Consider the following 24177-nt stretch of genomic DNA (forward strand, 5'->3'; position numbering starts at 1 on the left):
CTGCGAGGCGCAGGACTGTTCAGCCCTGGGGGGGGTGGGGGGGGTGGTTCTGATCATACACAGAGGTTTATGTAAAGGTTAAAAGCAAATTGTAAACAGTATTAATAAAGTACTGCAAAAAATAGGAACCAAGTATTTTAATACATGGAACACAGATGCTAGGATTTTAATGTGAATTCTCCAGTTCATAATAATGTGAGGACTTCGCAGTCGTACATATATTATCAGGTAGAAGAATGAGCTCAAAAAAGACATTTAAAAAGACGACTCATAATGGCAGTAATAATCACTGTGTCTACGTCGGCGTCTGTGTGTTGTGTGTGTTTGTGTGTAAATGCATATGCATGTGGCAGCCATGCGTACACACGTACACACACACAGCATGTGCACATCTTCCCACACACAGCTTCAGCAAAAAGGTGACTCCGTCCAAACACACACACACACACACACACACCAAATTCTTTGAAGCATGAAAACAAGGTTGACTTAGTCCCGGGGGGCTTTTCATTTAACTGCCCAACATAATACCACCCCCCCAAACCCTCATCCCAAAGACGCACACACACGGACACTCGTGCACACACACACACCTACACACCCCCTTATTGGCTATTATCTGGGCTGTCAGAGCCAGTGTTGATACCTAATGAAGGGCCACGGTTGCCATTTGTCAGCTGACGGTCACCATGGTTACAGAAAAGAGACAGAGGAGGAGGAGGAAATTGAAGTGAGAGGGGTCTCAGTGATGGGGAGAACGAGAGACGAGACGAGGACAAATGCAAAAAAGGATGTGATGTATTTGTCTGTGTAAAAGAAGAAAAGAAAAAAACGACGACTGTATTTAATAACATGTTAAGATGTCGTTAAAAACAACAAACACGGTGGGACTAGTCAACCAGGAGTTCACCGCTGTTTAGTGTTCAACGTCTAATTTGGGTTCGTTTTAGTTCCATTGTTCTACTGTAACTGATTCGTTTGTTTTCGTCGTCTCATTTAGCACTGATGTTGACATGAGGCCTTGAATGTCTCATCTTCTGGATGTAAAACAACGGAATATTGTCCATTATAGTACAGTAAAGTATGTTGTAGTGCAGTGACGCGCAGTACAGGTACAGTATTTTAGAGGACTGTGTGATATGTTCATTTAAAGTATATGTTATGATATAGTACACAAGTAGCATTTTACAGTATAAAAATGTTAGCATAGCAAAGTACAGTGCAGCGTAGTAATGTGTAGTAATATAGTTAAACATAGTGTAGCGCAGTGAAGTGTAGTGTGGTACAAGTTCGGATAGAGTATAGTACAGTATAGTATAGTCTAAGTATAGTACAGTGTTACGTAGTAAAGTAATAATTTATCCTCTCAAGTAGTCAAGTACTAGGGGAGTAAACATGTAGTGCAGAGTAGTGTGTTTAAGTATATTAAGAATAGTTTGTAACACTAGTGGTACTACATTATAGAATGGTATAGTATTGTACTCTATAGTACAAACTTGTGTAGTAATCTTACAGTAAAGTGAAGTTTTATTCTATTTTATAGCAACAACAAAAAAACCATGAAATGAGACCAGGAGGGTTTTTAACAGTAACTCCAAAATGGAAGTTGCATTGTGGGTACTTTAAAGAAACAACAACACTTCACTCAGGACAGACAGCCCTTCGGTGTTTTCTACACTTATACGTATTGATCACCAGCGGCGGCCCACAGCCGTCCAGGACTAGAGAGATCAGGTGCCGGCAGCGCAGCTCTCTGTCCAGGTGTGACAGTCCACATTTCTCTGTGATGTGTAATCACGGCCCGGCTGACGGACAGCTTTGTCCTTTACCCTAAAGACATAATTGCATTTTGAGAGGTACAGATTGTGCAGCGGGCACATTAATCACAACACTAAACTCATTTCTGAAGGACACTTGTAAGGTGTTGCGAAACAATTTCACACACTGTCCCCGTTCGGCAGCAGCAGTTCTGAAACAATGAGATGTGGCAGGGCTAATACTGCACGCAAAGTGTAGTCTAATGAGAAGAGGCGTGGGTCAGGATGATGAGACGCCTCACAAACCTCCACACACGTGGTGTGTACAGGTGTGTACATGAGGGGTGTAAACTTTGGACTCTGTCCACAGGTGCTGTTGTAGCAGAGTCGTCTGCTCAAAATGACGTTCCATATCGTTAAATAGAATCCTGCGGAATCTTAGAAACATTTACATTACAAAGTTTGTTTTCCCTGCCGTGTGTCGTCATCTAATGTCAGTAGGGTTGTGGGTTCAGACCTCATAGGTTTCTCACCACGCCTATTTAGATGTCTTAAAGTACTTTGAGTACTCATATACTCTATTACCTGGATGACTGATAATCTTCAAGATATACTTTAGAATATTTGATTTTTTTTTAATTGAACAAACATTTAACACAAAAAACCCACATATATAGAGAAGGAGAATCTAAAATAAATGAATAATAAATAAATATCATTTCAATAAGAATTTTTTTAAAAGGTAAAGTAATGTAATTACTATTTTTTCAGAAAGTCAAAATCAATGGCTGCCAAAGTTTGTTTTTTTTTTAATTTAGATTTAGCTCTGAGCCATGACTTATATATCTATGCTGGATACAGACTTGATGCATGACCTAGACCACCATCCAGCGTGGGTCGGGGGTACTATCATTTTTCCAACCACGTGACTAAAATCTGTTTTTCCAAGAACTGATTGTTGCAGGAAGTGTGGTGACGGCCACAGACGGGTCATGGTTCGCTCTGATCTTGTAGTTCTTTGAGTGTTCATAAAGACAAAATGCCATAGAATTTCACACCATTTAACGTTTGGTTCAAATGCTTCCAGACAGGACCTAAATCAGTAATCACATTTTCAGGAGCTTCCTGCAGACACTGAAAGACTTGAGGCTTCACTCTGGTCCTGCTTGTACAGCTGCCTACTGTTGTGTTCACAGGTCTCCACGACCTCCACCTCAAGAGCTTCAATCATGACTGGTCTTTGGGTACATGGTACAAAGGTTTAAGACATCAATCTTTGCCAAGTGGTGATTTAGTACTGTTACTGATTACTGAGAAAAGTATTATTAAATTGATTTCTTGTTCCAGCAGAAACTAACAAAGTACTTCAGTCACAGTTCTGTGTGAGTTCTCACTCGACTCTGTCTCTCAGAACCATTAGACACAAACAGTTGGACATCAGACACCCAGTAACCCGACCTGCGTGGTAATCATTTTGGTCAAATAAACAGACGGCACGTCATGGTGTTTGTATAAAGCGGCGGTGAAGTGAAGTCAGATCTGGTGTCCTGAGGTCGGGGGAGATGAATCCAGGACACGTTACTCTGCCCACCATGTAAACTGTTGACGTTCAAATTTACACTGTTTAACTGCGTCACATACACAGGAAACCAATGAGGATACACACTGAGACGTGGCCTTCACACTGGACAGTTGGTTCCAGGTACCATGGAGCTCATTAAACCAGTCCAGATGTAATATGAGATACCAGTCTGCTGAAGAAGTTCTAAACAGAGGCAACAAGCGATCATTTCCTGGATTATATCTGATAGACAGAACTGGGACGCTGGAATCGTTCTATCAGCAATTGACCACACACACACTCTCCTGACCATCTGCCTGGTATAGTCTCTCTTTTTTGTTGTCCATTCCTTCCAACTTTCATCAAACCCAAAAACAGAAACGTCTCCTGTTTTTTTGGATGTTTTCAGACAGATGTCCTTATTAGGGAATATCTCGATCCGATACTCAGGATCGGGCCAATGTTGGTCAATATTGTATTGTAGTTTCAATACGGGACTGTGATTAGACGCCATTAGCCGCTACTGTATCGTCTGTCTTGAAGGTAAGAACTCATAATTAAAACCACATTATATTTGATATCACAGGGATCCTTATATACTATATATTTTGTGTGTGTCTCTATAGTAATTAAAAACATGTTGTTCCATTCTTATTAGCACTGATAAGAGAGGTTTTTTAGAGAGCTGGAACAGATTAACTATTTGTTCTTATGGGAAAAAACAATTTGAGACACGAGCACCTCGAGTTACAAGCTCGGTCCTGGAACAGATTATGTTTGTATCTCGAGGTTCCACTGTGTAATGATTTTCTAGTTTCAACAATTTACTCAATTAACACAGTGTGAAATCAGGACCTGTTTAGTTAAACACAAGGCTGATATAGATGCAGGAATTGAAGAAAGACACACACACACACACACACACACAGATCTTCTTTAACAGCCCTCTCACTCTCTCTCTCTAGTTCTAGTTCTCGAGTAAAAAAAAAAGTAGTAAGGATAAAATGAGCAATCTACAATCTCCAGTAGATAATTGATCAACCAACAGCAACCATCTGTGTTTATCCTGACACACACACACACACACACACACACACACACACACACACACACACACTGTGAGGTGTGTCAGGGTGACAGAGGCAGGGCGGCAAGACGGCTTGAAGAATATAGTAAGTGATTTTGGATTGCAGAATGATGCACATGCTCAACGAACACAAAGGACACACACACACACACACACACCCACACACACACACACACAGACAAGCAGGCCTCAGCAGGCTTTCCTGAGGCTAAGTGGCGTTAACCTCTTTCTCTCATGGGGCCCAGACAAAAGCCCCTGAGGAGCGTTAATAATCACCACTCCGTCTGTCCCCCCCCCTCCCTCCACGCCGGCTCCCATGTATCACACAGTAAACATTTCTACAGTACATTTGAATCAGAACCCAAAATAACTTCATATCTCCGTGGTGAACCATTAGGCTGAAACATCAGCATAAAATAAAACTTAGGGAAAAAAAAAAAAATACAAAAAAAAAAAAACGCTTCCACTTCAAACACACAGTCGTTAAAACGAGGTTGGATCAATGTCCGACACGCAGCTTAATCAGAGGCACGGAGATGAAACAAGAAAGGACATGGATGGAGGTTTGAGGATCAAGAGTTCTTTTTCTTTTTCATTGAATGGAATGTGTTATTTAGAAATGGAACGTTCAAATGTCTGGAGCACCATGACGATGGAGAGGAGGTCACCGTGACCTTCAGCTGTGACCAGATCTGTTGGTGAAACTGTGATGAGGTTTTAGGTGGTCAGTCTACCACAGAGAAACCTGCTGTAGACCAACCTCAACATCTCAGCAGATATGAAGGTCATCCATTGTTACAGTGATGTCACAGCTAAACGTAGCCAGACTCAGGAAATAGTTGTATTTATGTTTTGGATCCAAATGTTTGGTGCATATTTGACTCCTGATTTTAGAAAAAATGTAAAATATTGTTTTTAAACAAAAAGAGATTGGACATGAATAAAAACATTTGATTCTAGGGGCTTAGATTTTGACAATGAGCCTAGACGAGAAAAATAAAAAAATACAGGCTCTCTCATGGAATTATTCTGGGCTAAAGTAGAGAACAACGTGATTGAACCAGGAAGAAAAGTCCAGTTGAGTCGGACTTTCCTCATCGACACGCTGTGGCTGTGTTCGTGCGGTTCATATAAGCCACTTCCTCCTGGGATCAGCCAGGGTCAATTTGTCTCCGTTACAGACCTGATTCACGGCTCTACTTTGGCAAAGAATGTGCCGGTGATTAGGCCCACTACAGCATCAAGCCTTTTTAAAATGCATGAGTGTCCTGCAGTTTGGTGGCAGCTGTCTGACTGCAGCGCCACCAACAGATCACTGTCACTCTGGGAGATCACGATAGACCTAATTCCCCCGTCTGTTTAAATATACACACTGTTTTGATACTTATGTACATGAAACCTGCGTGTGTGTGTGTGTGTGTGTGTGTGGATACACACATGCATAAATGCTGGTTTCTCCCAGCTGAGAGTGGGCGCAGTATTGAAATTGGAGTCACTGGTGTGTGAAAGCACACATGCTCCGTACTCAAAGCACAGGCGCCTGAATGCAACATAAGCACAAGACGTCAGCGCTCCCGTTTGTGTTTCTTGCTACATATTTGTTTTATATTTCAGTGAAATAGAAATACATGATTTCATTTTTGTAATTCAGTTCAGATCAGATGTTACAGGCAGCCGTGTTTTAGCAGATTGGTTTTGAAGCTACTCTGTATTAATAAAGATTAAAACTGAAAACATTGAAAGACAAAAATCACAGCAATGTGAAGGGGCCAGCTGTAAGGGTGAACAGTGTGTGTGTCTGTGTGTGTGTGTGTGTGTGTGTGTGTGTGGTGGAAGTGTAGAATCTGGAGGGAGAGAGATAACAGCTTTCTCTGCCTGTGCGTTGTCATGTGAGTGGCGTGTCACAGTGAGCAACTGGACGACAGAGATAAGGGCCGAGCCTCACCAATAATCTGCTCTACAAACACACACACACACACACACACACAAAAACCCACAAAAAAAAAAACACCCCACACTGTATCACTGATCATATTTACTCAGGCAAGGTGTTCATCAAAACCCTGTGCGCTCAGTAAACCTCCACTATTAACCCAACAAAGCAACGTTTGAGGAGCCGCACTCTTGTAGCTGCAGATGTGTCTGTCTGTGCTGCCTGCTGATGTATGGAACTATCACACAAAGATGAAACCACAGCCCAATACAACATACCTAATAGTATGTATTTTGTATTTAAATAGAAATATAATATAATATAATATAATATAATATAATATAATATAATATAATATAATATAATATAATATAATATAATATAATATAATATAATATAATATAATATAATATAATATAATATAATATAATATAATATAATATAATATAATATATTTATTTGAGAACTAGTTAAGAACTTTTAAGTCACTTACAATTCATAGAGCATGGTAAACCAAAGCTCTGTCACAGTAAAATACAACAAGGCTGAGTCAGTGTGGAGGATCTGGATTTCAGTCCGTAGACAAAGAAGGTTGAGAGCTGGTGCTAAAGACCTCTAGAATCCTCTAGAACTCTGCAGTACAAAGAAGGTACTGTGTCCTCCAACTGAAATACCACTTGCAGAAGAGTCTTAAATAAGTTGAAATTCGAACATATAAACACAGGAGGTTTTTGACTTACATCGGAGTTTCGTTCCAACAGTGCGTCGTGACTCAATATGAGCAGCAAGTCTGAACTCACATACTCTACATCAGTATCTCTGTCACTCACCTTCTCTAACACAGTGGTGACATCACAGTCTAGGACATAAAAACATCAGAGGAGTCTGACTGACACCTGGGAGTCAGAACGAAGGGCAAAAAGTTACCAAAAAAAACCAAACCAAAACAAATGAAGGAAAGTGACTGTATCACAATCCAGTCCTGTCACCACATATAACGCAGCATGACAACGTATTCGTCTGCTCTGCTTGAGTCTTAACACCGTACGTTGCAAAGCTGGACCAAGTTTTCACAATAAATTCATGGGAGATGACGACGTACTGTAATCATAAAACTCCGTTGGTCAAAGACATCGTGAACAGAGGAAGTCCAGTTCTAGATACTGCAGCTTTTTATTTTCATATTCTTCAGGGTGACTCGACCTTGGCCTCCGATGATGTGTCGCAGTGAGTCTCGTGCTGTGTCAGTGTAGTGAACCCAGGCTACAGTGGGTCAGACTGTACTGCACACCTCACTGTGACAGAGGAGGACGACTAATGAGGTCAGACTCTGATCAATAGGACTTCTTAAAATGATTAGGGACATTGCTGCAGCCTCACATGTGGCTTTCACACACACACACACACACACACACACTGATCTTCATCAGCATCATAATGACATCAGACTACAGATAGAGGGCAGCGCACTGATTACTGATTGTCCTCTGCATTCGGTCTAATTTGGCTGCGTGGACCAAATCAGACACACACACACACACACACACACACACACACACCGGGCTTTGTATCTACTGTAGCAGACATTGGAAGCGTTGCCTCAACACAGAATACATTATTTTTATTTATTTGTTTTTACACACACACACTCACACTCACACTCATATCACGCAGCATCGTAGATAGTGTCTGGTCAATGTGGAGCTGTTTTACTGGGGCCCTGACACCAGATGAAGCCGCTGATACAGAGGCTCCACTCCAGGCACGGGGCTGACACTCTGACACTCTGACACTCTGACACTCTGACATAAACAAAGGCAGAAATCCAGAGCCAGGAATTCATGCACGTCAACGTGGGCTTCTGTCTGCGTGGTGCATTTAAGTTCAACGGTTTCTTCCTGGTATTAAAGGGAACAAAGACCTGCGATGGAGGGCAATTCAATCATGGAACACAATAGAATACGTAGACGGAACAAAGAACACAGTTGAATAAAAACCTATGGATAAAAGTGTTCCGTTTCATTTTCAACATTTTTATCTGCAAAGTGTTTCCTTTGCACTGTTGAAAAATGTAAAATGGTTTTCAAATCTAGCTCCAGTAAGACGAATACTTTCCTTTTTTTGTAGCTTGTCTATTTCCACTTATACAACAGAACAAAATACAATACGTTGCCGTCTCTTAGAGCCAAGTCAACTATAAACTCAGATTTTAAAATATATTATTGACTGCACATTCTGTGTTTTGGTGCCTCTGTGGACTCGGCTCGACAGGATCTCCTGAAGTTCAAGCTTCTCTTTTTAGACTAGTCTACAGCCTGACACGCCCACTGATGATGTCACACATACCTTAGATTTTATGACAGTTTACCTTTTCCAAAGAGTTTAGTTGGAAACAACTGGACTTCTTCTTGGAGCTTTAAAGACGTTTCTGAGAAACTGGTGAAGTTCCTCACTTGAGGATGGATGAGAATCTTCACAGACACCAGTTTACCTTCTGACTTACTGTAAAGTATTTGCATTTATATTTCACTTTTCAAATAAGGAATCAAGCGCCGCTCAGATTCTACACAAGCCACCGCTAAGACAATGCACAGATGTCACAGATGCTGCGGCACCAAAGCTATTGTTTGACTGTATCACTCTGCATCACTGCATCAAACATAATGGACTTTTCTGATCTGAACCTTTAAATGTTCAAATGTTTAGCAGCCCCTCCTCCCCTGTCCCTGGATCCTCAGGTCATAAAACCTTGCATTTCCAAAAACAGTACACATGCAAATTAGATTTTTTTTTCCACTCATCTTCTACAGGGAATTTGCATTAAGGCGGAAGCAAAAAGAGAACATTCTGCAGACTCTCGTATGCTGACAGAGAATTATATAAGACTGCGTATAACCTAGCAGGGAGATCAATCAGCGATAAGCGTCGGGCACCTCTTCATGTTCAGCCAAGATGATGTGGTGTGTATATCCGCTTAGCCTTCCTCCATCTGATAGCGCTAATGTTTTAATTTGCTGAGCCATTATAGTGAGAGATCAGAGGTCACCTTCAGCACTGGAATACTGCTTCCCTTTGTTCCCAGCCGACTCCTCTGCTGTGACATCAGCGACATGGACAGGGTGACAGACACTTTCAATTAGAAAAATGTAAAGTCCAATACAAAGTACTCATTACAATAATAATAACGCTCATTCTCATTCAGTATTTGTAAAAGTAGCGGATGTACAATGTTATCTAATTAACAGCATGTGGTGGATCTGCTTCTGCCTCCAAACCTTCCATGTAAAGACTGATCACATACAGTAATGCACGATGTATGGATTACAGTCAATCAAACAGTGTAGGATTTTAAGAACAGTCCAGAAAGGAGACTCCATACTGTAGCTCACAGTCAGACCAATCAGATGGTCCATGGAGCTCAGTCAGGCAAATCAATGCAAAAGAAAAAGTCAAGCAGAAGACACACCGACCGGAGCGTTAAGGAGAGGAAACGTACACAAACCCTCGGTGCAGCGGGAGGGAACCAGTATGTTCTCCGCCGACCACACCCTCTGCAGGAACCAACTACTGCAGAAAATGTTCCTGTTCTAGCACCGATGACAGACGCACTTACAGAACTGATTCATCTCCCCGCCCTGTATTCATATACCCATGATCCTCAGTAGTGTATTCAGAGATCCATGTTCAGACAAGCTCAGTCTGGCAAATATAAAGTGGAGAAATTAATGTGCCGAAAGCGTTGCAGTGGAGGAAGTCATGTAACCCCCCCACCCCCCCCCACACACACACACACACCCCTCCCCTCGCTGACACATAATTGACACGGGGCAAATGTAGAATTCAACTATGGAACAATAATGAACCCATTGGAGGAAATCAAAGCTTTTCCAGAGAGAAGCTGCTGCAGAGACAAAAACGTGCTGACAGAACTGTACGTGTTCAAATACTACAGTAGAGTACATGCAGTACACAGAAACAGGATCAGAGATAACGTTCCTCAGGTAAGTGAATGTTACCTTCTCCCTGTAACATGGACAGGGAACAGTAAATACTATAGAATTATAGTATTATTTTTTGGTCAATAAATATGTGTTTTTATTGCTGGTAGTGTTACAAGCTCAGAGATATATAGTAGTAAACTAATTTTGCAAAATGCCACACAAAAAACAACCATGATGATGATTGTAGAATGTAGTTAAAAATCTCCAGCTTCCACAGTTGCCCGGCCTCCACTGCAGTACTCCCTGTGTACTCACTGAAGTCTACTTCTTCCAAATGTGAGCAGTTGAAGTGGGATTCACTGCTCTGTGCTCCTCACTGACTGCACTTCATTAAACCCCATCAGAATAGCTTCTCTTTGTTGAAACTGCACCGGCTTCATACTGATCTTCTCACCTATATACAGACACACACATATTTTAATGTCATGATTGAAAAAATACAAATTTAGTTTAGGGATTTTTAACAGATGTATTTATGAATGACCATATGTAAAGCAAATCTGTGGGTGTACAGAGGAAAAATATTGTCTTTGCTCATCTATGCGTCAGTGACAGGCAGTACTAATACATACTCTTCCTCTAGGTGGCAGCAGATGGTTTTTAAAATTAAAAGAAAAAGGTCATGTGTGTTTCTTCAATGCCGTTGAGTACATCAACGATATGTTCAATCTTCAATTCCGTTGAGTACATCAACGATATGTTCAACTAAACACGCCCAGGTTTCACACTGCGTTAAGATGTTAGTAGATCATTGTGTTTAATTACATGTTCTTTCTGCAATATTTGTGTTTGGTGATGCACCGACTGAATGAGTGTTCTCTTCTGTGCTATAAATACTTCAAACAATGGAGTATATATTGTACAATGTATTAACCTTCCTTAAACTGGAACAGTACTGTATGTGGGTGAGAACTCCCAGAGAGATGGGGGAGAGAGGAGCGGGGGAGACGGAGCAGGGACTGGGGGAGGATGAATAATGGGGTTTAAATGAAATATCATTGCCAGTGAAGAAACAAGTCCTCACCAGAAAGCAGGTTGAAAAATACCCCCCCCTTCCCCCTCTTAGCAGTGCTGCTGGGGGCAACACTGTTAACAGAAAGTTTCTCAAAAATCAAGAGGGCTGCTCCTCTTTGATTGGACGGCAGAATGCATTGTTTTCTTTTCTGGGACCAAGGTGGCTCGGGCACTACTGCTGCCAAATACATTAGGAGTTCAGCAGACACACACACAAAAAGCCAGACGTGCACACACACACACACACACAATGTGCAGTTTTTCCCTTTAAGATAAACACATTGCCCCAGGTGAAAATCAATAGGAGGAAGATAAAATGCACTTCCATTTAATTAAGATAACCAACACAATCCAGCTCATAATCTGTCTCCTCCTGTATTACTCTCTCCCTCCCTCCCTCCATCTTCCTTTCTGTGCCACTACCCATGTCATTTCCCTCTGCGGCGGGGGAGTGGTGAGGGCTGAGAAATATTGTTGGCAGGAATCTGGATTTAATCGTTCCACTGATCGAAGTCATGTTTTTCTTCCCCTGAAGCGTGTTCTCTCTCCCCCTCCCCCGTAACCTAAAATGTCGTCTTGGGAACGTTCCGCCGCCAAATGTGTTTGCTGCGGGGCAATTGGTCTATTGGGGTTCAACCTCTCAGCTGAATGGGTTGCCATTCATTATGTGGGTGTGTCTGACAGGTATGCCCCCCTTTGGCATTTAGGAGAGAGAAACAGACAACCCTGCATTAAACACAGGAGGTTAGAAATATATAGTTTTGAAGAAATACTTTTCAAACCATTTTTATGTTATTGTTGATCAATAATATTTTGTTGTTTTTTATTTTAAATTGTAAATGATAAATCGTTTTTTATTAACTGTACTGTACTGTAGGACCATTGGAACATGTACAGATTGGTGTTGATTATAAGAAAAGAAAGAAAATGACAAATACAGAAACATACACTCTATGAACCGCAGCATGACTGACTATTTACTGTTAGTACAGAGGATCTTCAGTTCACATCTTTGACCTACGACATTTGGTCGTTATGTTGCCATCGCCCACACATTTATTAAAACAGTCTGTTCCATCATTCAGGTTGGAGAGTGAAGAGGAGTACGTGATCACGCAGTGCTATACACTACATTTTTGGTTCTACTCCAAACATTGGATTGTGCTGCATTCACTGTCTTTCGTTTGTGTTGTATTTTTTGGAAAATTGTCTTACGCCGCGCCGTAGTAACGGAATTCCGACGTGAGTGGAGGAGCCCCTGTGATGATTTTAGGTAAGACTGTTGTCCAGCGGGCCACACACGGCCCCTTCTTTGATTCTAATTAAAACCTCTTTGTATATTTAAAAATGCAGCCGAGTATTGAAGCTGTTTCTGGAGTTGTTTCTGAACGTGGCTGCGTCGTGTGTCACCACAAAGGCAGTAATTCAGAGGTAACATGAGTAACCACTCGACTCCACCTAGTCAATTATTAACTTGAAACTTTAGCAGCGGTTGTCACATCGGTGACACAAACCTGCTGTAACATTTGGACAATTCTTTATAACAGGTTTCATTTAACTCAGTTACTCTGCTAATAATAACAGTAAGAAAACATTCCACCTCAGTTCGAGGTTTCATTTAACTCAGTTCCACTAATAATGACAGTAAGAAAACATTCCACCTCAGTTCAGTTTGTTTTCTAAATGAACTACTATATTTTCTGGACTATAATTTGCACTTTTTTTCATCCTTTGGCTGGATTTGCGACTTATACTTAGGTGCGACTTATATATTAATATATATAATTTTACCCTGACAGCCAGTAGAGGGCACTAGTGCGACTTGTACTCCGAGTGACTTATAGTACGGAAAATACGGTAATCCCTTGTATAAACCTATCAACCTATTTCTGTAGGTTTTGGGAAGTCTCAGTCACGCGGTCAGCCTTTGTTCCCTTTCATCTATAAATATACACAATTTCCTCCTCATTGTGCATCATTTAACTTCAAAGTCTTTGAGACTGTTTTTGACCTGACAGTTCTACAGCATGTATTAAACACTTTACTGCTATTTCCCTAGTCACACTTTGAAGGTTACAATTTCAGAGATGACACTACAGTGCCATGCGTCATCTCAGTACAGGGCATTCATAACGCAGCTCCACAGACCGTTTATAAGAAGTGGACGGAGCCACAGCCTTCCACTGAGGAGCTCACGGTGGAATACTGTAAAACTCTGCTGCTGTTTGAGTCAGTGGGACTGTCGGGGAAAGTGTTCACGTTCATTCATTCTTCTTCTATCGTATATTCCTGTGAAGGCTCACAAGAGGAACAGAAGCTAATTTAGTTTGTTAATAATCGGTTGTGTTGGCCTCATTTTTAAGAAACTCTGATAAGGGATTTCTGCAATTTTTATCAGTACATGTTTCAAATATTTTGTAATGTCCTGACATTGATTACATTGATTTATTGTCAATTTATATATTATATTATTATTTATACGGAACACAACTGCGGCATTTGGAATATAAACAAGTACCTATCGGTACCTATCGGTACTACCTTAGTACCTATCTGGACTATGGACTGTCTAACTTATTGGACAGAGGGTCCTTGGTTTCCTACGTCCTCGTCGTCATGTCGCGCCGTGACGCCTTACGAAGAAGACAGCTCCATACATAGGATTGTGTTATGTTCACTTTCTTTCATTTGTGTTGTTTTTCTGGGAACTTTTTGCCCTTCATTCTGACTCCCAGGTGTCAGTCAGACTCTTCTGATGTTTTTATGTCCTAGATTATGATGTGACCACTGTGTTAGAGAAGGTGAGTGACAGAGGTACTGATGTAGAGTATGTGAGTTCAGACTTCAAGGTCAAGGAACCCCCTCTATTAGGTTCAATGACATCAAATATGCCAATTATATTTGAAAAGTACTGGTTATTTTTCTTTGTGTTGTATTATATTACAAATGTGATTATGACTGACTACAAACTGAACAGGTATTTATAAAAGGAAAATTCAGCTTCCATAACATTTTCGGGCTGAAGGGTGGGGGTAAAAAAAAGCAGCTTGGATCGAAGACTTGCAGTATGGAAATGTTGTATTGTGTCTGTACAGGATGTTTCAAGATATACATCATTCAGACGCATTTTAAGGAAAATAAGCAGAGGTTTTACAGCTGTCCCTGTCATAAATGAAGCACAGTGTTCGGCTACACAATACCAAGAATAGTGTCTGTCCAACAGAGATAACATTATAGCTCTCTCCCCTTCTCTCTCTCTCTCTCTCTCTCTGTCTGTCTTACTCTCTCTCAAACACATACACACACAGGCCCATACACAGTGTTAATCTCTTGCTCCCTCTCTACTGTACATAGGGACCGTGTCTGTCAGTGTAATTGTTCCCAACTCTATAGTTTAAAAAATCGATGTTGTTGGTTACACGTCAACTCCTGCTTCTCCAGCTAATTAACATTTGTAGTGCAGAAAAAACACATACTTGGCGTCATACCGTAGGTCTGGTACCTTGCTAGTTACAAAAAAGTAGGCCAAGTACTCAACAGACCAAGTCATCAGGTGGGAGAGGTGGACTGAATCAGGTCCTGGGCTCATCAACTCCTGATTAGGAGCTGCTCCTCAAGGTTAGCGGGAATACTGAGCTCACTAAACCAATCAAGGAGGGAGAGCTGATTAGAATACTGCTACCGTTATATCAGCACAATGTATTAAGCAGTAAAGGAGTTCATTGTCAGGAAACATCGATCGTTCCATGCCTGTGCACACACTGCAGCACCTGAAAAGCTGCACACCAGAGTCAAAGGTCAAATTTCACACTTGGTGAGTTTCTCATTCCGTCGTTCTTCAGGGGTGTTTTCATTTAACAGCCAATGTTCGGAACGTAGGTCGGATATGAAACTGACGGCAACTTTATTTATGGCAAAACAAACGCATACATAGTACAGCAGTATATGTACTATATATATTTATATATATATGTACATATATATAAAATATGGATATGTATGTTGTATTAAAAGTTTTGTGGAAAACTTCAACATTATTTTTGCATATTTTTTAGGAATATTTCTACCGTCTGTCTAAGAAATATTACTGCAAATTTGAATAATATATATATATAAATATATAGAACACACTTGGGAATTTTACTCAAATCCGTTCTTATATGATATACAGAATATACAGCAGAACAAAAGATGTCTCATCTGATGTCATTTTTATTCCTGTTTGAACCCTCAGCATCTCACACGCCTACTGCACACCACCTACCCACCCCCCACCGCCACTGTGGCAGGGATTTCCCCACCCTCCAGGTCTGGCTCTGAGCTGCAGTCAGCCAAGCGCAGAAAACACACATGTCCAGGCAGCACCACCCCCCTCTCACCAGTGACCACCACCCCTAAAACGTCTGTCCGTCTGTCTCTCTTCAGCCTTAAACCATCGTAGACCAGTTGAGATCTGGCTATCCAGATTCATCCAGTAACACACACAAAACTATGTTTATTATTATTATTATTATTATTATATATTTTTGACATTTTGAAAACAATGTTTAATTGAATATATATCCATTTAAACTATGGGTCAACATGGTTAAAATGTCAAATTACACAACACGTTTGATCACAGGTCACAGGTTACCCTGTGGGTTAGTTACCCATCATGCCTTGTGTTAGGTCTTCTAACACAGGGGTTCCCAGAGAGCATTAGCTTCTGGCCATATACCTTGTTTGTAAATCAATAGACAATGCTATAAAATATGTAGAGAAACATCAACTTTTAGAATGTATTTTCTTACTTTTATTCATTATAAAAGCTGTCACTCAAGGTGGATTCAGGTACAGTTAGAATCTGACCAGTACAGCAGTTTATGTGTTGTACACTCAGGACAAATGGTTTAATGATTTGCTCTTACTTTTTTTGTGTTGTCTTTCTGCCAATTTCCTGAGGTCCCCCTAGCGCCCCCTGGTGACCCACAGTTCAGACAGACGGTCAATCAGTGAAGTCACTCTAATGGTGTCGTTAGAAAAAGTTCTGAAGCCGTCACTATATCAGTTTGGACCACCAGGGCTGTCGACCAATCATGTTTCTGCTTCACGTGTTGCCAGGTTGAAAGAACTCAGCCCTAAGGCCTTCAGGCCCAGTACTGGGAGCATACATTAAATGAATGGTAATGACGTTTCTTTAACCAATCAGATTTTGAGTTGGCATCCAGCTGGCACAGCACGGTCTTCTAGCTGGCCCAGAGTTACGTAGGCGATTTGAGGGATTCGATTGGTCGAAGGACACTTCTGGGAAATATATACTGTCTTTCTGCATAATGTTCAATAAGATATGAATGTATTCAGGCCTGGGCGAGGAATGCTCGGTACGCCCACTGCTCCATCCCCTTCCCCAACACCTACAGTATGAGCTGACATGGAAATAGAGCCGGAATATATTCTCTCGTCTGCCTAACAGGAGGAGACAGGGAGCCCGACGCCTAATAATGTCTACAATCACGAGCAGGGATTAGACATGGCAAAAACTGCATGAGACAGGTGGTGAGGGGATGGGAAACTCCAGGAGCTTCTCTGAGCTCTGCTCCGTGAATGGGGGAAGCCAGGTGCACACGTGGAGCTCAGGCTGCAGCCAGCCACATCATGTCAGGGCCAACACACTCAGCTTCTACTGTACACTGTATCTACAGAGCCACTCAGGGGCGGCACAAGTCAAAGATTTGACAGGCATAGACAGAGGGGCTGTGACCCAGTCCCATCAGGTGAGGGAGTCCAGACAGATGCATGGATACTTCAATGGGATGTTTTTTAGTAGCCACTTAACCTAGAACCCAACATGGATGTTTTTGGACTCGGGGATTATGAAATAGTTCCTGGGGCAGAACATGCAAACAGCTGGGGCTCGAACCACAAATCTGAACCACCACGCCACTGTGTGGCGCTCAATATAGTTCTGTATTCATGAGAAGTGGATTCAACATCATGTCCTTGTTTATAACAAATGTACTGTAATTGGTACATGTATTTAATGGAGTCATTTTTGTTTTAAATATTTGTAATCAACGTTTGTTTGTTTTTCACAAACAATACTAATTCATACTAATTAGAGTAAAGGGACTAAAAGGTGCTTTTAGATGTTTTAGTTGGATGACAAAGACAATAACGTCAGTTTGTTTTCCCCACAGTGTGTCCCTGTGCATGCACTGTACTGACTCCTTCATTCCAAAACAAGCCTCCACACAAAAGCACACACATTATTTCCCTCTCCTTTAACCAGGATCGACCTCATTACTGGCTGAGGTAAAGCAGTGTCTTTGTGAGGAACCATTACAGAAGAGACAGTGAACACAGACAAGCACACAAACCACACCAAACACTTACAGAGCAAATTTCGATTTTCATAGCGACGGAAAAGGAATGATTTGGAAAAGGCTGTACCTTTGCTTTTAGCTAGAGGAGCGGGAGCAGGAAGAGGAGGCGCAGAGGGAACAGATCCAGAGCCGAGACACAGAGAGACAGAGAGAGAGAGAGAGAGAGAGAGAGAGAGAATGTGAGTTCAAAAAGTACTTGGTAACACAGATAGTAATGTATGTACTGTAGTAATACATGTTGTGAGGATAATTCAGAAGTATAATACATCACAAAACACATGCAGCAGTCAAACCACACTGGTAACATGTTCTCGTTTCTGTACGACAGAGTTCTAGGGCCACAGTGAGAATAACAGATTTTAATTAAATTAGGAGATTAAATTTGAAGTCGAAAAGCTTCCATTTCAAAAGGTTATAAAGTAAATTAAAAGAATAAAATTGGAATATCTGTATAAACGTGTCTTCACAAGTACTGTGTTGTGTTCAAGTGTCTAAGAGGAATATATATACAGTATATTCCTCTTATATATATATATGTATATAAATATAGATATATATTGTTAATGTTTTAATGCTGTGTCCTTTTTTAAAACGTGTCATCTAAACTTCTCACAAATTAACCATTTTTTCACTTTTTTCTCGTTCCTTTTTCTTTTTTAAAACGTGTCATCTAAACTTAAATTTACTTTTTTTTCACTTTTTTCTCGTTCCTTTTTCCACTTTTCTTCCACTTTATTCTCATAGATATACAACTGTAATCTCCTAACTTCCTCAGTGTGGCCCTTCTACTCCATCGTTACCCTGACAACTCGACACTTTTCCTTTGTGTCAGGTCAGTTTGGAACAGAACATTCTGGACTCCTGTGTAATAAATAACAGATCTGAAGAGCCTGGCTGAGGGTTCACCAGGATCATTTTAGAAACAGCTGATGTTAAGCTAACATGCATGACAACCATATATGTTACATATATATCATGTAATGCTAATTCAGGCCACAAAACAGGTACAATATGTGAAGTACTTTCCCTTAAAGTGTTCAGGATCTACTTATTTGGGATAAAGTTGGTGGTATTTAATGTTTTTTATATTTTAATTTTATTTTAGAGTTAGAGACAAATCCAGATTTTTTTCTTTCTTTTTTTACTAGTTTTACCTACAGTAAATGTACTATATTTAATAACAATGCAGTATTTTTCTTTAATAAATGAATTATTAATATTGAACTATTTTACTTAATATCCTGTCCACGGGCCAATGGTCTTCCTAAAGAGTAGCAGAGTAACGCTACATTGAGTTCTCAGGAAGTAATAAACCTTGTATCAAGACAATATATCTCACTTTATCTCATACATGTTATGAATTAGAAAATAATGTCCTTTTAGGGGGAGATAAACACCCACTTTTGTTCTTCACATAATCCATCTGAATGAATTACATTCAGCTTGTTTTTTCTGTGTGTTTTCCTCCTGTGTGGATTTTAATTTTAGCCGGTTAGCCTTGGGTTGATCAACTAAAACTGGCCTCTTTTTGCAGTTACTGCTGACAGACACATTTTTAGTGTCTGTGTCCCTGGATGACTCCAAGATTAACTGTGTCAGTTGTTTAAATAACCCAGCTTTGAAATCCTCAGCTGTTCCCTCAAATCACAGCGTATGTTAAAAACATCCTGTCGGAACAGGACGTTTGGCTGCAGTTCATTTTCTTTCATCTACGTCGGAGTGAGTCGGGCGGCTGTAATCTAACAGCATTTACTGTAGGTTTATGGATTGTAAACAGAAAAAGGTCAAAGGTTAGGATCGCACTCTTGATGTAATGTATATCGGAACGCACATTATACATTTGAAATGCATGCACACACTCACAAACTGAAATCATGATGAGAAGAAGAGAAGGAAACAGGCATACCTTGTTCTGCCATCATATGTGCAAGGCCTTAGGAGGGAGGAAGTAGAGGAGGAGACAGAGAGTGACACAAAGAGAACACTTAGTTTCAATACACTCTTGTATTGCGATGTTACATATTTCCATCCAGGTGGGAAAACATGTCATCAGATCACACTGACACGCATCACAAAGCTTCCTACCTGGGACAGAGCAGGAGGCTTCTTCACAAGAAAAGTGAGCATGCCTCTTTAGTAGCACTTCAGATTAGCGTCAAGAAGCTGTCGTGTATTCATACACGCTAACCTATTCTCTGTTAGCATTTTCAAAAATTAAGTTTAAAGAAGTTTCTGAAACCAGATTGTCAGCATACATGTGATTTTTTTTTAAACTTAGTTTGCTGCCTGGCTCTTTTATGCTAAAGAATTAAATATACTATTGAATTTTTTAATGGAGTATTTTAAAATTTCCATCGCACATGTCAATATGAATAATATTTTGTCAGAGATTTGTCATTTTTTCATAAAACAACAAGGTAGCTGAAATGGATCGAGGGTCGAGGGCTTTACGAAAATATAAAATTTAAATTTGTTGTCTGAACTAACTTCATCCACAGGTCACAGTTTGAACAGATGATGACACAGAAGTATGTGAGTGTGGGCTGTAGCTGGACCACAGAGTTCACCTGGTCAGCAGTTTGACCAGAGCCACAGACACGGGCTGTTTTATTTTTCACTTTTAAATCTTATTTTCTCAGCAAAAAGAACAATCAATAATTTGATTATTTTAACATAGAATATGGGGAAATTATTACATTCTACAAATTTGAATGAATTTCCCTTTCATCGAGGGCAGAGTTCACCCAGACACACTGACGTAGGTTTGGTTCTCGTCTCTGTTTTAATAATAATCTCTACGGATCAGATGAGTTGTTAATGACGTGAGGCTGTTTCTGTTGCGTTCAAACTCACCTGGCATATTATTGACGACTTCTGGAATAAAGCAGACAGAAACACAAGAAACAAAGGCAGGATTAGAACACTCGTATTACTTGCATGGTGATTATCATGCAAACGTTGACACCAGTCATAATCCATGCAGATGGCCGGCAGTGGGCGCGGCCATGTGCATGTCTGTTACAGTGAGAAAGGTTTGAACACTTGGCTTTGAAAGCAGCATCGTCTGGTTTCAAACAGAGTCAAAGGTCGACTTTGGAGACAAATAAAAAAAACCCTCCCAGCACAGACACACGTCTGTGTTTGATCAGCCTCCACAGCTGACACTGTTTATTAACCAGAACACACAGGTGACAATAGCTCAGATATAGAACTCAACTGCATGTAACCTGCCTGTGACCTTCACTGACCAAGGTCTGAAGAGGGACAAAATGAAGACAATCAATAACAATCGGACTTCAACATTTCAAATGTAAGAAGGTGAACGTTTTTTCAAAGGCTTTTCCAGCAGTCATTAACTCTGATGGACATCATAGATAGGCTGCACATATTAGCAGAAACAGCATATTTAATTTAAAAACATCTTTTTTTTCTTTTTGACAATTTTAAATTTTATTTGGGCGGAGCTTGGTAAAATATGCAAAGAGCTTTACTTCTAACCAGAACCATCGACTCTTGGTGAGATACATTTTATACTGCTACCTTGATGTAGTGGTTTCCAAAGTAGGGGGTGGGTTCCCCTCAAGGAGACCAGAATTATTACAGGGGAGGGTCAATACAGCAGATCAAATTATTATTTTTTGTACCATTGTGGGGGCGGGGGACTGATTTTTATTTTCAGTTTTTGTGAATACCATTTGTTTTAAATAAAGTTCACCAGATTTCTGAAACGATAGCTCGACAGCAGACCTATCAACAAAGGGGTCGGAGGGCAATAAATACTGCCACGATAGAAGAGCTGGGAAGTGATGTCAAATGTAACGGGGCTGAGATGCATTAAATGTATTTAGTTAGGACTAATTGATGTTAGGACATTTGGCCAATCAGACACGGATCAGACATTAATTCAGTTTGATGAGGACTGGTGTCGACTGAGCTCCAACATGGACGGAGTTGGAAACTTCCTGTGACTCCATGTCCATCTCGTCTGTGCTCTCCTGACTTTGACCTCTGTCACTGCCTCGTGTGTTTATATGATGTCAGCTCAAGTTGTTGAAGGAGACATAAGCAGTCAACAAAGCTGAGAGGCCTCTGGAAACACGCCTGTTTGGAGTCATTAAACGAAGGAGTAATTAGTCAAACTAATTAGCAGCCGGATTGTTTTACTGGTTCACCGTCTTCCTCGGCTTCCTCTGCCCTAGTTGCTCTGGTTTGTGACTTGCATTATTCCAAATATAAATCATCGTAAACAGACTTTATTATTGCACAGGGTGTAAAATAAATCCCTAGACTATTCTGGAAGGTGATAAAAGTCAAGGCCTGCATTAGGTGAAAGTTTTATGTGTTTTTTCAGCACAGGTTCAGCATAAGCAAAGAGCAAAAGTTCAGTACGACCCGGGATTTGAACCACGAGGCGACAGAGTGATGATGAACTCGCAGCAGGGAGGAAATGGAAAAACAGATTTATCTGTATTTCCCATCATCCTCTTTTGTTTGACTTGTGGATATTCGTCATTTACAGCTGCTCTCCTGGTGATTAGCTGAACTCGCTCATTTGTCCTCCGTCCAGGCCAACTGTCTTTGGTGAGTGGACATCACCGTACGTTACGCGTCTCTCCCTTCGTATACATACTTGTAATCAAATTCAAGCTAAATTTTCCAGCTAAAAAAATATAACTAGATCATTTCTGGTTCATTTACTGTAGCAGCTGACACATAATCCATGAGAGAGTATAATTCATCTCACAGTACTTAAAGGGAAAGTATTATTTTTTTAGCAAGTCATAAGAACGGAGACTGCATCTGTTAATGAGGCAGACGTTCATTCAACATATAATTTATTTAAATTTTTTTTAGGAATGCCCATCAGTAATCATCAACATATAATTTATTTAAATTATTAAATTAAATTTTTTTTAGGAATGCCCATCAGAGTTATGTAATTTTTTAACACCATGTCACAACCACAGACTCTTCGTAATAAATTATTCTCATTTTTCCATTATACTGGATGAACCACAATCCATCTCTGAAAAGGTCATTATTCCAGTCTTGCTGTCCTTCAGTACATTTATTGTTGGACTAGTTTCAACCTAAACTCTTACAATTACTGGGATTCCTAACATGGTATTTACTATTTGAGTCAGAGAACGTATACATGAGTCCCAGAGGACGTAGGTTTAAATGTGTTCATTATTTTTGGAATAAACATTATTGCATCAATATTTAATTATCTTAATGACTGACATGTTTGAAGATAATGCTAAAATAGTGATAGGTGGAGAATTTAGCCAGGGATAGCTGCACCTGCCATGTGAAGAAAATGGTGAACTTTATTTAGATATTGAAAACGGGGGGTTGTTGTAGTGAGGGTGAAGCACAGCACAAAGGATGCTGGGGAAATTCAGATACAGAAATTGGAGTGGCTTTTGAACTTCTGACTCAGTCCTCGTCTTAGGAAATGCAAATCCAAATATAATATTGTTTTGTGTCCAACACCTGGGTTCATCTATAGGCAACATAGTATAAAGAAGTTGGGGGTTTAAATACCTAACATAAAACAATGGATTAGATTAAAGTACAGCATTAACTGTCTCACGTGTCCCTCCACCATCAACAGTCCAACATTCTGTCAGAGATGGTTTTGGTCTCTGCTCCCTCTCACCTATCAGTGCCTGTCAGGAGTCGGCCTTCCCACAGACCAGGGAGGGGACGTGAGGAATAGATCAAAGCTGGGAGCGTGTCCTAGTGTGGAGGCTGTACAAAAAGGTCAGGGGACGTGGCCTAGCACGCTGTGTACTGAGGTACAGTAGCTCCAGTCACACAGTGGCTAGTCTGTGTTTAAATAAGCCAAATAATTAGAGAAAGAATTTAAAAATTATATTTCTCACCAGCGGGAACAGAAAATTGTAGAAAGTATTTATTAGAAAGTACTTATTAATGTTTGACTTTGTTTTCTTTCATGTATCTGTGTAATTTGTGCTGTGCTCATACACACCTCACACAGGATTCATACTGTATGATCTAAAATCTAATTTTTCATACAATATTATTTAGATATTTGAGCAGTAGAAAAGCCAACCAAAAAAAGTTAAAAACCCAGTGGTTACTGACAGAGTTAGCACCACTTCTGTTAAAGCTAGGGGAGGAACAACCAGCATGTGGCTTTGTCAAACACTCACTGGTAAAATGGAGGGTAATCAACTCCACCTCTGGGATCATTTTAGGCCTTTAATTACACAGCAGTGGTGTTTAGCAGTACACAGTGGCAGTATTGTACAAAACCAGGACCAAAATAACACGACTAAAGGAGAAAGAGCTGTTTAAAAACACAGTGTCTGAAGCAAACGTCCTCACTGGTCGCCGTCATGCAGCAGCCATCTTAGATTGTCACATAAAGTCTATGTGTAACACTTCTCATCAACATTTGACTGATCACATGTTCGTGTCCGTTTGACAGAT

At 40.4% G+C, this 24177-nt stretch overlaps 1 protein-coding gene across 1 annotated transcript in view; it reads right to left on the reverse strand.

Annotated features, from left to right (window-relative positions):
* The window catches only part of nrxn3a (neurexin 3a), a 95425-nt gene that overhangs the window by 57507 nt on the left and 13741 nt on the right, over nucleotides 1–24177 (reverse strand). The window contains 3 exon segments of the mRNA XM_017034108.2: nucleotides 17786–17797; nucleotides 19625–19651; nucleotides 20572–20592. Of these exon segments, the coding sequence (XP_016889597.1) occupies nucleotides 17786–17797; nucleotides 19625–19651; nucleotides 20572–20592 (60 nt within the window).

The sequence above is a fragment of the Cynoglossus semilaevis genome, chromosome 1, assembly GCF_000523025.1.
Source record: "Cynoglossus semilaevis isolate Cse_v1.0 chromosome 1, Cse_v1.0, whole genome shotgun sequence".
NCBI classification, from domain to species: Eukaryota; Metazoa; Chordata; class Actinopteri; order Pleuronectiformes; family Cynoglossidae; genus Cynoglossus; species Cynoglossus semilaevis.